General features: G+C 35.9%; 1 protein-coding gene across 1 annotated transcript in view; it reads left to right on the plus strand.

Annotated features, from left to right (window-relative positions):
- Window positions 1-12,525, plus strand: part of AGMO (alkylglycerol monooxygenase) — a 188,841-nt gene that overhangs the window by 103,747 nt on the left and 72,569 nt on the right. Inside the window, exons 10-12 of the mRNA XM_009570864.2 lie at window positions 247-363; window positions 7,790-7,872; window positions 9,034-9,139. Of these exons, the coding sequence (XP_009569159.1) occupies window positions 247-363; window positions 7,790-7,872; window positions 9,034-9,139 (306 nt within the window). The remainder of the gene's footprint in view (window positions 1-246; window positions 364-7,789; window positions 7,873-9,033; window positions 9,140-12,525) is intronic.

Below are 12,525 nucleotides of genomic sequence, written 5' to 3' on the forward strand. Positions count from 1 at the left end.
AAAATTGTTCTATAAAGCATGGTAATTTATCCTTTTTTTTTTCTTAGCTGTGAACATATATACATGCACACACAGCGTTACACTCTGCCTCACAGTAGGTGGTACATCAGTTTGGTAGCAGGTTATCTTTGTGCAGTTATCTATGCCCCTTAATCTTTTTTGTGTTTGAAAATACAAAGAAAACTAAAGAATAACGGGCTGGAGCAGGTCAATGTTGAAGGCTATTATCTGTTTTGCTTCCTACAGATCACTGGAAAAGAAGTTCCTTTCAATCCACGTCTACCAGCTTTTCTCAATTGCTATGCAGTTCTACATTTTGCTGTAATAGTGGACTTGTATACTGAACTTCTTGGTACTGTGACTGTAAGTATGAACCAGCATCTCATTGTAAAAGTAATAGGAAACACAAAATATTTAAATAATAAGGCAGTGAGTAGAGTCTCTACAGGCTAACTCACATCTTACTTAAGCTATTATGACAATAACTAGATTCTATAAGAAGAATCAAAATAAATGTCTAAATTTGTGATATTCAACTTTTTTTCTATTGTTTATTAAATAATATTTAATAATCATATTAATTAAGCGATTAAGAATAATAAATGTTCCATAGAAGGCCTGTGTCTGCCTCAGGTTTTAGGACTTCATGAAGGAAAAATGCATCTCAGGCTTGAAACTACGTAAGTTTAAAGATGTCGCTGTTGGTCATATTGTTAGATGTCAATAGTGCCCAGACTTTAGAAGGAAGACTGTAAAGATCTTGCAGTGCTTGCAGGTGGGAAGCTCAGTGTCAGCATGAGTTCAGAGTTGTAGGAGCACAGACTCAGGGCAAATTCTTCTTCCAGTCTTGAACACACAATAACATTGATAGAAATACAGCGAGGAGAGTCATGTGTTTACATCCTCACATTTGGGTTGACAAGATCTCCCTGCTAATACCATGTAGTTCTTCCGTGTATACCTGAAGGTCTCTGAAAGTGAACTTTGAGGCCATCTCTACATACAAGACGCAAGACATTAATTGCTTCCATGACTTCACAGCCTCTATATCTTCCAACATCCATTTCATTCTTCATTCCTTGACAACTCTTTCTACTTAACTCAAGCGAAAATCTTCTGGTTATGAAGCATAATTAATGTAATTTTAACGCATGTAATCTTCCCACAAATCAGTCCAAAGCCTAACAAAGCACCACAAAAGTCTGTCAATTTGATAAAATGTCCTTTGGCCTTCTTAACCCTTTCTAAGACCTCCTTGGTTAGAGAGCAATCTTGTTGTTGTGTTTGTGTCACCCATGTTGACACAAGCCTGCAGTGAGGGCACCAAGCTCCCCCTGGGTTTTTCAGCCTCTGCTTTCCTCTGGAACTGCCTCCTCCCAGCATGCTTGCCTTGTGATCTCTGGCCATTGACTGGTGGTGGTTACTGTCCTCTGTCCACCTCGATGGGCACTGCAGGACAGCATCCCTTCCTACTGGAGCTACAGCCCTGCCCCTCCACCTGCCATCAGCTCCTCACCCCTTCCTGGGGAACAGCCCTTCTTGCTGCGCCCTGATGCCTTTGCCCATAACCAATGTGTCTGAATCCAGCCAAGAGGCAGATTTCTAAAAATAAGTATCTTTTGCATATCTGATGGTGGTCATCCATGAAGGATTCCAAAGGAATATAAAGCCATTTCAAAGCTGTTAGAAATCTTGTCCAAACGTTGATGTTTTGCTCTTTCACCTCAGACATTCCTCTTACATCCCAGGGCAAGAAGGGCAGGAAAGAGACTGCAATAATTTCTTGGGATATGCCGCAGTAGGCTTATAGCAGCTCTGGCAGCTCTGCGTATACGAGCTGCTACAGCTCTGGGGTTTTTATACTTCTGTGTTTAGATGTGTTCTGAGTAGTACATCAGACCAGTAGAATTGTGCAATTTTTGAGAAAAGTTTAAAGAGTAAGTATTTTATACTGTGTTCTCGATATAATAAAAAAGCTACCTCAGGCATACTCTTCTGATTAATATTAAGTTATTCTCCACATTCTGTTCACCTCTATAAATGGTCACATTGCAACTGCAGGGAATTCAGAGATTACTAAGCCATCTGAGGCTTAATCTAGTCTAAGAAATTTCTGAGGACAGGAAATTAAGCCAAAGGTAAGTTTAAGTACGTCCAATGTATAAAAGATACACAGAATACATGACTGCCAGTGTTAGAATACAATCAAAGAATATTGAGAAAAGCCTGTGCAAGACTTCCTGGATATGCCTCTAAGATTCCTACATACCAGCAGCAAGTCATATTTGTATAGGGATCAAACTGTGGATTTTCATTTAGTTGGGGTTTTTGTCTTTTACTGTGTTACTATTGCTTTTAGCAGCACTAAGTAAGGGATCTGCTCATGATTCTTCTCCTGTTTTGTTTGCTTTTTTTGCCATTTTCTCATCCTGGAAGGAAATACAGATGATCCAAATTATTTTCTCTGTTGATAGCTGCAACTGTTTAAGAATAAGTAATAAGAAAGCACCCAGATGATCCTTAAATTCTTGCAGTCATGGAGGAAACATCGTGAAGATCCACCATTTATGAACATATTGTAGAAGAACAATTAGAAAATTCTCTGCAGAAGACTGTAGGGTAATAAGATAGTAAGGATAAGAAGGAGAGCACAGGGGACTGGAAGTACCTTATCTCAGGACATAAACTTTCAGCGTGGGTGTAGAAAGTACTGGTCCCAAGGCAGAGTTCCAGCATTACTCTTCGGTACAGCAGGGAAGCTGTCATGAGAAGGAAGCTTGTGTATGAATAACTTTACTTGGCAAAAATCTTTCTTCAATATCAGTTTTCCACTGTACTGAGTTATGAAATGTCTATGGATACAACTGGAACTTTCTGTCTGCCTATGAATTATGTCATAACCGTGGCATAACTCCATAAATGGAGAAAGCAAACTGTTTTCCTCATTTTTAGGTATAAGTTCCATTTCATAATAGCTATAAGACACAGCACACAGCTATTACATTTCTCAAGTGATTACAGTTGCTCAGTGTTTGGTCTCACGCCCTGTAGAAGTGTTAAATTTCTCTATACATAAAGAGCGACCATATACCTTCTGAATGACCTACATTTAACTTATAAAAAGAGAAAAACAAGAAAGAACAAATACACATTTTCCACAGGAGAAGGCATACGGTGTTTATTTTCTGTACAGTGATCTGCACTGCATCCAGAGAATAAAAATTATTTCTGAGTTCTGCACATCTAGATCTGATCCAAAGCTCATTGAAGAAATGGGATTTGGATCAGTCCCAGAGAGAGTGCTAAGAGTATAAAACTGCAGTACATTAAAAGCAAAAGTTTCATAGCTCCAGAACTGCATGTATCACATAAATCAAAGTGAAGTGTACCTTAAACATATTTTGCAGTGTCTTTTTTATTGCTGACAGACACTGTAACATTTACAGTGCTTATAAAGCTATGAATGGGCAAGCAGTTTCAATTAGACAAAAAGTAGGAAGATAGATCTCTTGAAAGTTGAGAACACAAGTAATATTTCCATACAGTAGGACATCACCAAGTACTTACTGTATATGAACATTGCTAAGAATTTACATTTAAGACTTCTAAGTTAAAATAAATTCATACAAAGACACCTAACAATGCAAATTTCATAGCATTGTATTAGCATTCTTCATCTGAATGTCAAAAATGTCTTTATACATCAAAATGCAGCATCTGTTAACTTATGAAACATGCCGACATAGTCCTTAGGAGTTCTTTTGAAACATAGAACACATCAAGATGAGAAAATGCATCCATGTTATTTTTCAAAAGGCCTAAAACAATCTGATTTTTTTAAATATAAAAGTAATGTTTGGAATATTTCAATGTTTATCTAAATATACGTTTGGAATAACATATTTCCTTTGTTGAAATGAAATATTTTTATTATATTATTATTTATTTTGAAATGAATTATTTTTATTATATTATTATTATTTATTTTACTAAAAAAAAACCCCAAAATAATGCTGTGGGATTCTGGTTATTACAAAACCATGTAAACATCTTCCCAAGTTCTGTAACATCCCCCCCACACTTTTTTTAAGGCTGCGGGGTTGTTTTAAAACTTTCAGTTAAATCAAATTCCAACAGAAATATTTTCTGTTTGATTGCAGCCAATAACCACATTACAAAGTTGTGGCTGACTTGTAGTTGGGGAACCTGCTGTGGTCCCACAGGCATCTCTGTTTATACAAATACTCCAGTATATAAATACTAATTTGTTTTATCTATACATCCATGCACATCACATTTAGGTGAAACAAGGGTACTAGCATTAATGAAGGTGTAAAAGGCACATTCTTTTCATACTGCAACTTGCAGCATGTAGATTTAATATATGGTGTTTAGTTTAGTGATATAACCCACTAACTATTTTGTTGATTTTGGTAGAGTAATGCCCAGAAAACGGATGCCTCAGCTGCCAGCGTCCACTTCATAGGGTGATACATGTTTGAAAGTAAATGAAAGTGTCAAGGCAGCGTGTAACTATGCCACTGGAGCTGTATAAAGTCATGGAAGCAAACAAATAATGCTAGAGTTTATGCTACGTGGCTTGATTTCTAGGAGCTGTTATTCCCAAATGGCATCATGGTGTATTTTGCCACTAATTTCTTGGTAGTCCTTGATTAGGAGCACAAATGAGGAAATGCATTTTTTTTACTGTATGTGGATGTGATGCATGTATGTACACTGAAGGGTAACTTACACAGTCTTATCTTCATGGTTCCAACTAAGGCTTTGTGCCTCACCCTTTTTGCCTCTCTCCAGAAAGCTTAAGACTTGGCAAGCAGAAGACGGCAACGCTGTACTTGGGCATCACAGTGCCATTCGTGGGGATCTGTTGATTTTGCAATTAACTGTGATCTGTAGGTTGTGCTTTAGAGTCCTCCAGTCCTTCATGTTTTGGGCCACAGATGATATTGGACTCAGGAAGCTGGTGTTCAGTGTTGTGGTTAAGTATTCCCTCTCCACTTTCTCCACGGAGAAAGCTTAGGTTAATAACAGGCTTTTAGGCACTGCAGTAAAGGTACTTGAAGGAAGATAGATTTAATCAGCACCTCAGTTTTCTGAAACTGGAATCACGTGGAAATCCATATGCCTAGCACTTGGCGACTGGTTGTCTAGTGCTAGCCAGCTTAGGAATACTATGATGTTGGAAAAGTACAAAATCATGCAGCTCCTTTAAATCAGAAATTGGAGACACCCTCATTCATTCATAGCAAGTACTGCTGGATCCTTCCTGAAGACAATGTTTGTTGTCTCAAAACCATTGGAAATTCATTCATTTTCCATAAAGTGTGATATTAACCATAAATTATAATGTAGCAATCCCATGAATTGCTTGGCATTTGGATTTGATGTTCAATTCCCTTTCCTGCCTAAGGGGAGATACAAAACCTTACGTTCATTTTCTCAGAATAGTGCTCTACCACTGTGGCAACAGTTTTAAGGCAGTCTGTAGCAGCTAGTGCATTGCACTGGGAAAATAAAGCAAAATCAGCCTCATTTGGCTGGAAGGGCGAGGTTTGAAAAAAACGTGTGATCTCCACTTAAAAGAGAGGACAATCTCTAAGGAGGAAAGTCTTGAATTCCTGTCCTAGTTCCCTGGCAAACTTCTTTATTTGACAAGTAAAAGTCATTGAAAAATATATCATAGCATTTCTAAGAAATTTATGGTGAGCTCCCTTATGCCTGTGCCAAATTATCTTTTTCTTTGCTCAGTTCTTGAATTTTTGTATGACCCACTTTCTACAAGAAGCTGGAGCAGAAGGTGAACTTACTGTGGCTGGATGAGCAGTTTAAGAACTACTCATTTTATTGAACTTAACTAGCGTCTATGCCTGATTTTTATAAAACAAAAATCTCTGTCCAAAAATTTTGTTACTTCAAAACAAATTGCTTCATATTAACAATGGAACTGTCATTTAAATTAACATATTAACAATGGAAAGTCATTTAAATTTAGGATAGCTTTGGGAATTTTGTATTCTAGAAACTGGAGTTTTCAAAAAGACTGCTCTCAATCTTTTATTGACAAATTTTAAAACTTATATCTGGAATTTTCAAATGTATTCTAAGCTATACAAACCCTTATAAAGGATTTAAACCCATTAGAGCATTTTTTGCTTTCTTGACTTAAGTGATATCTCAACACATAACTGCTATATTGAGTCCCCCCAGAGTTAAATATCTAGCTCAATATTCTGTGTCCTGCGATAGCTGATAGCAGATGCCCAAGGTAAAAGTGTAAGAAAAGTGTAAAAAAATATCCTTTCTTGGGGTCTACATGTAATTAAATTATGGTGGTTATCATCAGTGTGAGGTTTTGTAAGTTTATTATAAGGAGGGATGAAACAGGTTGGAAATATAGCAATGCAGTAATGATTTTGATCTATCCTGGTATAAATCTGTGCAACAGAGTGGCTTGACAGGTGTCATTTGTGAGAAGTGTGGTCTGGCTTGTAAATCTTTGAGGCTGCTGTTTAGCTCACTTATTGCTGGGATTGTGTTTTCTTTGTTCAATAACTGTTTGTTAAGGATATCTAAGTAGGTGTTTGTGATTCTTTAGTAAAAAAAAACAACATAAACCTGCTCAGTCTAAGTGTGTGGTTTGATGTGTTTTGCAAACATGGGTGCTTTAAGTTCACACAGCTGTAAAACTTGAGAATATCCTCCTGTGGCCTCCCACACTCACAGACACCTTAGATCTCTTCAAGGGGTAGGGGCCACCACTGAAGGAAGGTGGGCATGTCACTGGGTGGAATTTATTGAAATCAGGGCAGACATTCATAGATTTGTATTTTTCCAATGCTTGCAATCTTAAATGCAAGATGCTGTTCTATTGAAGCTGAAAGGATTCCTATAACTCAGCCAGATCCACTACGTTTGTTTTTGGTTTTTGGTTTGTTTTCTTTTTTAATGAAAAAACAAAGGCTTTTCAAAACTAATATTTGAAAGGAAGTCAGGGAGGGAACAAGAAAACTGATTAAATATTTGATTTTCAAAGGCAGCTATGAAGAATACAAAAATATTTAATAAATGAAAAGAAAAAAATCAAACTTCACAATGAAAATACTTTCTGTTTTCCTGACATTTATTTATATAATTTCAATCTAAATTTTAAGGATGTAAATCCTCATGTTGCTATTGATCTAAGTACGACCACACGTTAATGTTTAAAAGATTTTAAATCCGATTGAATTTAATGGTATAAGTTGAAAAGTTTTGCTGAACTGGGAACCAAGTGTCAAGTTGTCTTGAAGGGACAACATTAATTTTATTTCTTCTTAAATATGGTCATATTGTCATGTAATGTGTATTCTTATTCTTACCAATGTATCGGTTGTGGTATCCATTGGGATTCATAGGTGACTATTGTAAAGATCTGGTAGCCTAAGATGAATGAAAAGAACATAGTTGCTGGGATTTTTGTCTTGAAATAAGTTTGTTCGCTCTTGGGTAAAGGCATAAGGAAATCAAGTAACTTTGGGGAAATATATAGTGCAGAAGGGAATATCTTAAACATTATTTTGGAAATACAGCATTAAGGAAACAACTGTAAAGCTGGATGCTCCAGATAAGTGTGCTATCCAGAGCAGATATTTATTGTTGTAAAATTTAAAGCAACAAATTACTTTAAAAGCAGACACTAGCGTTACCAAGGGAGCTGAAGCTACTATTCTGTTAATTCTCTATTTCTCTTAAGAAAATTAACATAAATTCTTTGTCTACTTTATAACAGATGTTGTCACAGGGAACTGTTCTCCTGAGGATTTGCTTTATCATTCTGTCCGTAACTTCTTTTGGAGTTCTTATGGAGAACAGGTAAGAGAGAAACCACTTCTTTTTTTTGTCTTCTCTCATTCTACATTGTTTGTCATTATATGGAAATATCAAATGTTTCAGAAATTATGTTGTTAAAGAAATATTGATACATCTAGACACCTATGTTGCTGTCTGTTGAGGAGAAAATAATACACGACTGGCCAGCACCTAAATCCAGGAGTGTTCCCATAGCAATTAGTGGCTATATCTATATCGTCCCTTGCAGAAAAGTTACGGGACAGGTTATTTTTGTCACTCTTTGTGCTTACATTTGTTGGGTCCACATCGCTGGGCGTGGAACACTGGCAAAACAGTAAGATCTGCAGGCTGTCCCAAGGCTGTTAAAGCTCAGACAGCAACTGTATTGTGTCAGTCCTGTGTAGTGTGCTGTAGGTGTCAGATACAGTGATGGTGTATGAAAAGCACACAGTCTAGCTCAGAGTAGACACAAAATCATGTGAAGGATGGTATAGACTTAATACTAAATTTAATCAATGTGGATTCAAATCAAATTGGATCTTGAATACACCAGCCTGATGAGACAAACACTATGGAAATAGTTTGTATGGGCACTGGGAACCTACAGAAAAGTAAATAGCAGCTGCAGTTTCTTACAAAGAAGCTATTCGCCCTGCCAGAGCAGAAATGTGGAATAGAAGCTTCCTTTGAGATTAAAATACTAGTTATGCTTTGCACCTGCTGTTCATTATGTTTTCACAAAGGAATACCTTTCACTTGTATGGACTGAACATTTTATTTCAAGATGGTTAAAAATTTGTCCATATGCCAGAGGTGTGTGTAACTTACGGAGTTAATAGTGTGAATTTGTGAAATAGACCGATGAAAAGATTCTGATCTACTCATGTAGCAATTTTTAGAATTTTGCTGTTGAAATTTTTGAGATCAAAAGCCAATAGCTGTATATAGAGCGACATCTTTGAGAGCTCATAAATAGTTTGTGAATATATGTATTCTCACCCCCAGCAAATTCAGTGTTATAAGTCCACGTAAGGTGTATACTATAAAAACTTAACTATACAGTTAAGAAAGATGACTTGGTCTAAGTGCAGGACAACACAGACTGTTTCTACGTTCTCTTTTTCACTGAAGTTAACAAAGAAGAAAAGATGGACATTAATCTGGATTACCTTCCATTTCTAGGCCCAAAGCAGGAATTTTGGAAATCATCCGCTGCTTAGTCTTCATAGGTGTGTACAAACTTGGGTATTTCAGGAGTCAGTTTTTTTCCTTGGGCTATGCATATGAGGTAAGACATTTGTTTTGTGTATGCTGATGACTCTGAATTTTTTACCTCTTTAGGAAAAGTATAAATACTAAACATTTATATTTTGCTTCCATATTTATTATACTATTTGACTAGAATATTGATTTTTCCTTATATCTTTATTTCTCACTTTTTTACTAACTTGTAAGAAAACTGTTGGGTTTTGCTGCAGAGGTGCCAGTTTCAATCGAAAAAATGTCAGGAAAGTATATATTTAACAGTTCTTGCAAAAAGAACACCGTTAGTGGCTATATGCTTTGAAATAAATAATACTGTGTTGCTAATTTAAATTAACTCACCTTTCATGGGACAAATCTGAAAATGCTTGGAGGCTGGAAGAGTCTTAAATAACAAATATTTTGTTCTCTACTTATACTGTGCCTCAGAAACAGACTTTTAGCCATTGACAGAGATAGGATACTGGACTAATAAGTCCCCTAGTCTGATTAAGTATGGTTGTGTTCTTAGGTCTTATTTTTATCCTGTTTGTGACTTTTGCTTTTAGATCTCTGCTTTTCTTTTTCAGTACAGTTGGAATTTCATAATGACTCTTTTAATATTAGCTGAATTAAAAAACACTGATTCATTTATATTTAAAGCTAGATAAATGCCACTAATCAAGAATTGTTTTGATTTTCTTCCCATATTGTTACATTGTCTGAGCTTTGGTGTATAAATCAAACAGTTCTTGAATTCCTTTGATAAGAGTCTGCCAGAACTTAGCAGATATTTAAGGATTTTACTTGCTTAACTATCACTTGGAAAATGTTTTTATTATTTACTGAGTAGCCTACTACAATAGATAGGCTTGAAGTAAAGAAGTCTAAAATTTGGCAATTAATTCTGTAGCCTTTGAGATACAGCTTTCAGATTTGTATTATTTGGGTACTCTGACTGACTTTGGAGGCAATTGTATGTCAACATATACACTTCCAATTTGAAAAAACACAACCATGTACTTGCGTTGCTGAGGTACCTGTGCACATTTGTAAACATCTCTCTTACTAAGAAACCAGTAGGAGTAAAATTATCAGATTGTTACTCTGTTGTTTGTGGGGAACTCTGATGCTTCTTATTCTTTCATGAAGCAGATAAAATGAAATGCTTTTTACTCTGTTTATACATGTATCTGTCATTAAAATTTTAACTTTATTACCATATTGAGTTCTTCACTACCATACATTCTTATACTTTTTTCTGCTTAATGCTTTCCCTTTTATCCTTTATATTATACTTCTTTGCTACTTTTTTTTTCTTTTTTTTTTTACTGCCTTGTTTGGCACTGGTTAGGTAGTCCATTTTTAACAAGCTCACTTTTTTCTTTCTTTGAAAATACTGAAAGAATAGGTATATTTCAAGTTCTCTGTAAGACCAGAATAGATAATGTTTCTGAGTAATGCCAATATGTCAACACTAGAGACTTACATTTTATCATAAATCAGCAGGTTTATGATATTAATAGCTTTTGTGATCATAGAATAATAAAATATTTTGGGCTTGAATGGACATTTAAAGGTCATCTAGTCCAGCCATCTTACAAAGATTGGATATGTCTTCAACTAGATCAAGTTGCACAGAGCCCTGTCTAAACTGACCTTGAATGTTTCCAGGGATGGGGTGTCTGCAACTCTTCTGGGAAACCTGTTTGAGTGTTTTACCCCTTGTCATAAAAATTTCCTTCCTTATAACTAGCCTGAATGTTTGTGATGAACTTGAATGTTTTGATATAAATGATCTGCTTTTAGTCTCAATGTACTGTAAAATTTCTGGATTCCTGGTATGAGTGTTCTTATGGACGGTAATATTATTATTATAATGGGATTTATAATTAAAAAAAAACCCTGAACTAAGTGAAACTGCTGGAGGTTTGTCAGTTTGTGTTGAAAAGTCTTCATATGTTTTAGCTCAATGTTGACCATGTAGAACTGGCAATACCAGAAAGCATAATAAGCAAATAAATAAAAGGTTTTCTCAGAAATTAGGCCAAAATTTGTTCTAAAAATTGTTTCTGTTCAGCATTCGAACAGGTTATCTATTGTTCAGAGTATAATAGTGTAGATAACATTGAAGATCTTGTGAGGCCCATAAACGCAGGTCTATCATAGAATTGTAGAATCACTAGGTCGGAAAGGACCCACTGGATCATTGAGTCCAACCATTCCTAACAATCCTTAAACCACGTCCCCCAGCACCGCATCCACCAGTCCCTTAAATACCTCCAGGGAAGGGGACTCAACCACCCACCACTATCTCATATGCATTTTTAAAATTCTGCTACATATGTCCTAGTAATACTCATCTGCTTGCTTTTCAACTTCCTTTGCTCTGTTTCATTTTCAAATCCACTTACAAATTTTGGGACACGTAAATTAAAGCATTTATTTAATCTTTTTGTTTGTCTTATGTAAATATTACGTCCCTAACATACACTCAGATTCAGCCGACTTTGATATTTTTAGTGTTATATTTCTAGTACTCATAATCTGAAATGTACTGAAATACTTATAACATCGTCCTTATATGTTACCAAGTAAATAGTACAGTAGTAATCCAGTATTCATGAGCGCTAGGAATGAATGCATGACATCATATAAAAGAATTTCTGTAGACTCTTTTTTTTGGTCTATAGATTGTGACTTTCAATGCAGTTACTTAAGGATGAGGAAAAGTGAACTGCAAGAGGCATGATGGCACTACTCGGTGTGTCTAGAATTTAACAAATAATTTTCTCCCAACATTCTTAAGTTAATGGTGCACATTGCAGCATATAAGTGCAAGACTGACTTTGCCAGCAGCATGTTGAATCATTAGTGAAAAAGTATGTGACTCCTGTCTATACGTGTTGATTTTTTTTTCTATTGCTATATTTTATATTTCTCGTAAGTATTTGAAAACTGGTAAATATCCTTGCAGTACTATTTGCGGGGTACTCTAACTAGCAAAAATAGTTGCTATAAACTGAAAGTGATTGTGTTTGGTTCACTAGAAGATCTGATAATTATTAGAACTACTGTATGGGAAGGAGGCCTTTTGCATGAAAGCTAGAAGGAAAATATAGAAATGAGAGAAAACTGGGGAGCACTGGGAGAGGACAGAAGAGCAAAGAAAACAAGGAGTGAACCTTTCCCATTTTGCCATTAAATTAGCTCAGGTGAAAGAAGAAAAGCAGTTAACAGTTGCAATTATAGAAGGAGGAGCAATCCTGCCCCTTGCCTCTTACCCTCACCACCCACCTAATTGGGTTTGTCAGTTTGTCTGCCTTATGCAGTCGAAGATTTCTCTTCAGATAAGTGACAAAACTTACTGTAAGGAAAGAAAAATTCCTAATGCTGAGGCTCAGGAAAGACTGAAGTCAGATGAAGCTAGAG

This window comes from Cuculus canorus, chromosome 2 (genome assembly GCF_017976375.1).
Source record: "Cuculus canorus isolate bCucCan1 chromosome 2, bCucCan1.pri, whole genome shotgun sequence".
Taxonomy (NCBI): domain Eukaryota; kingdom Metazoa; phylum Chordata; class Aves; order Cuculiformes; family Cuculidae; genus Cuculus; species Cuculus canorus.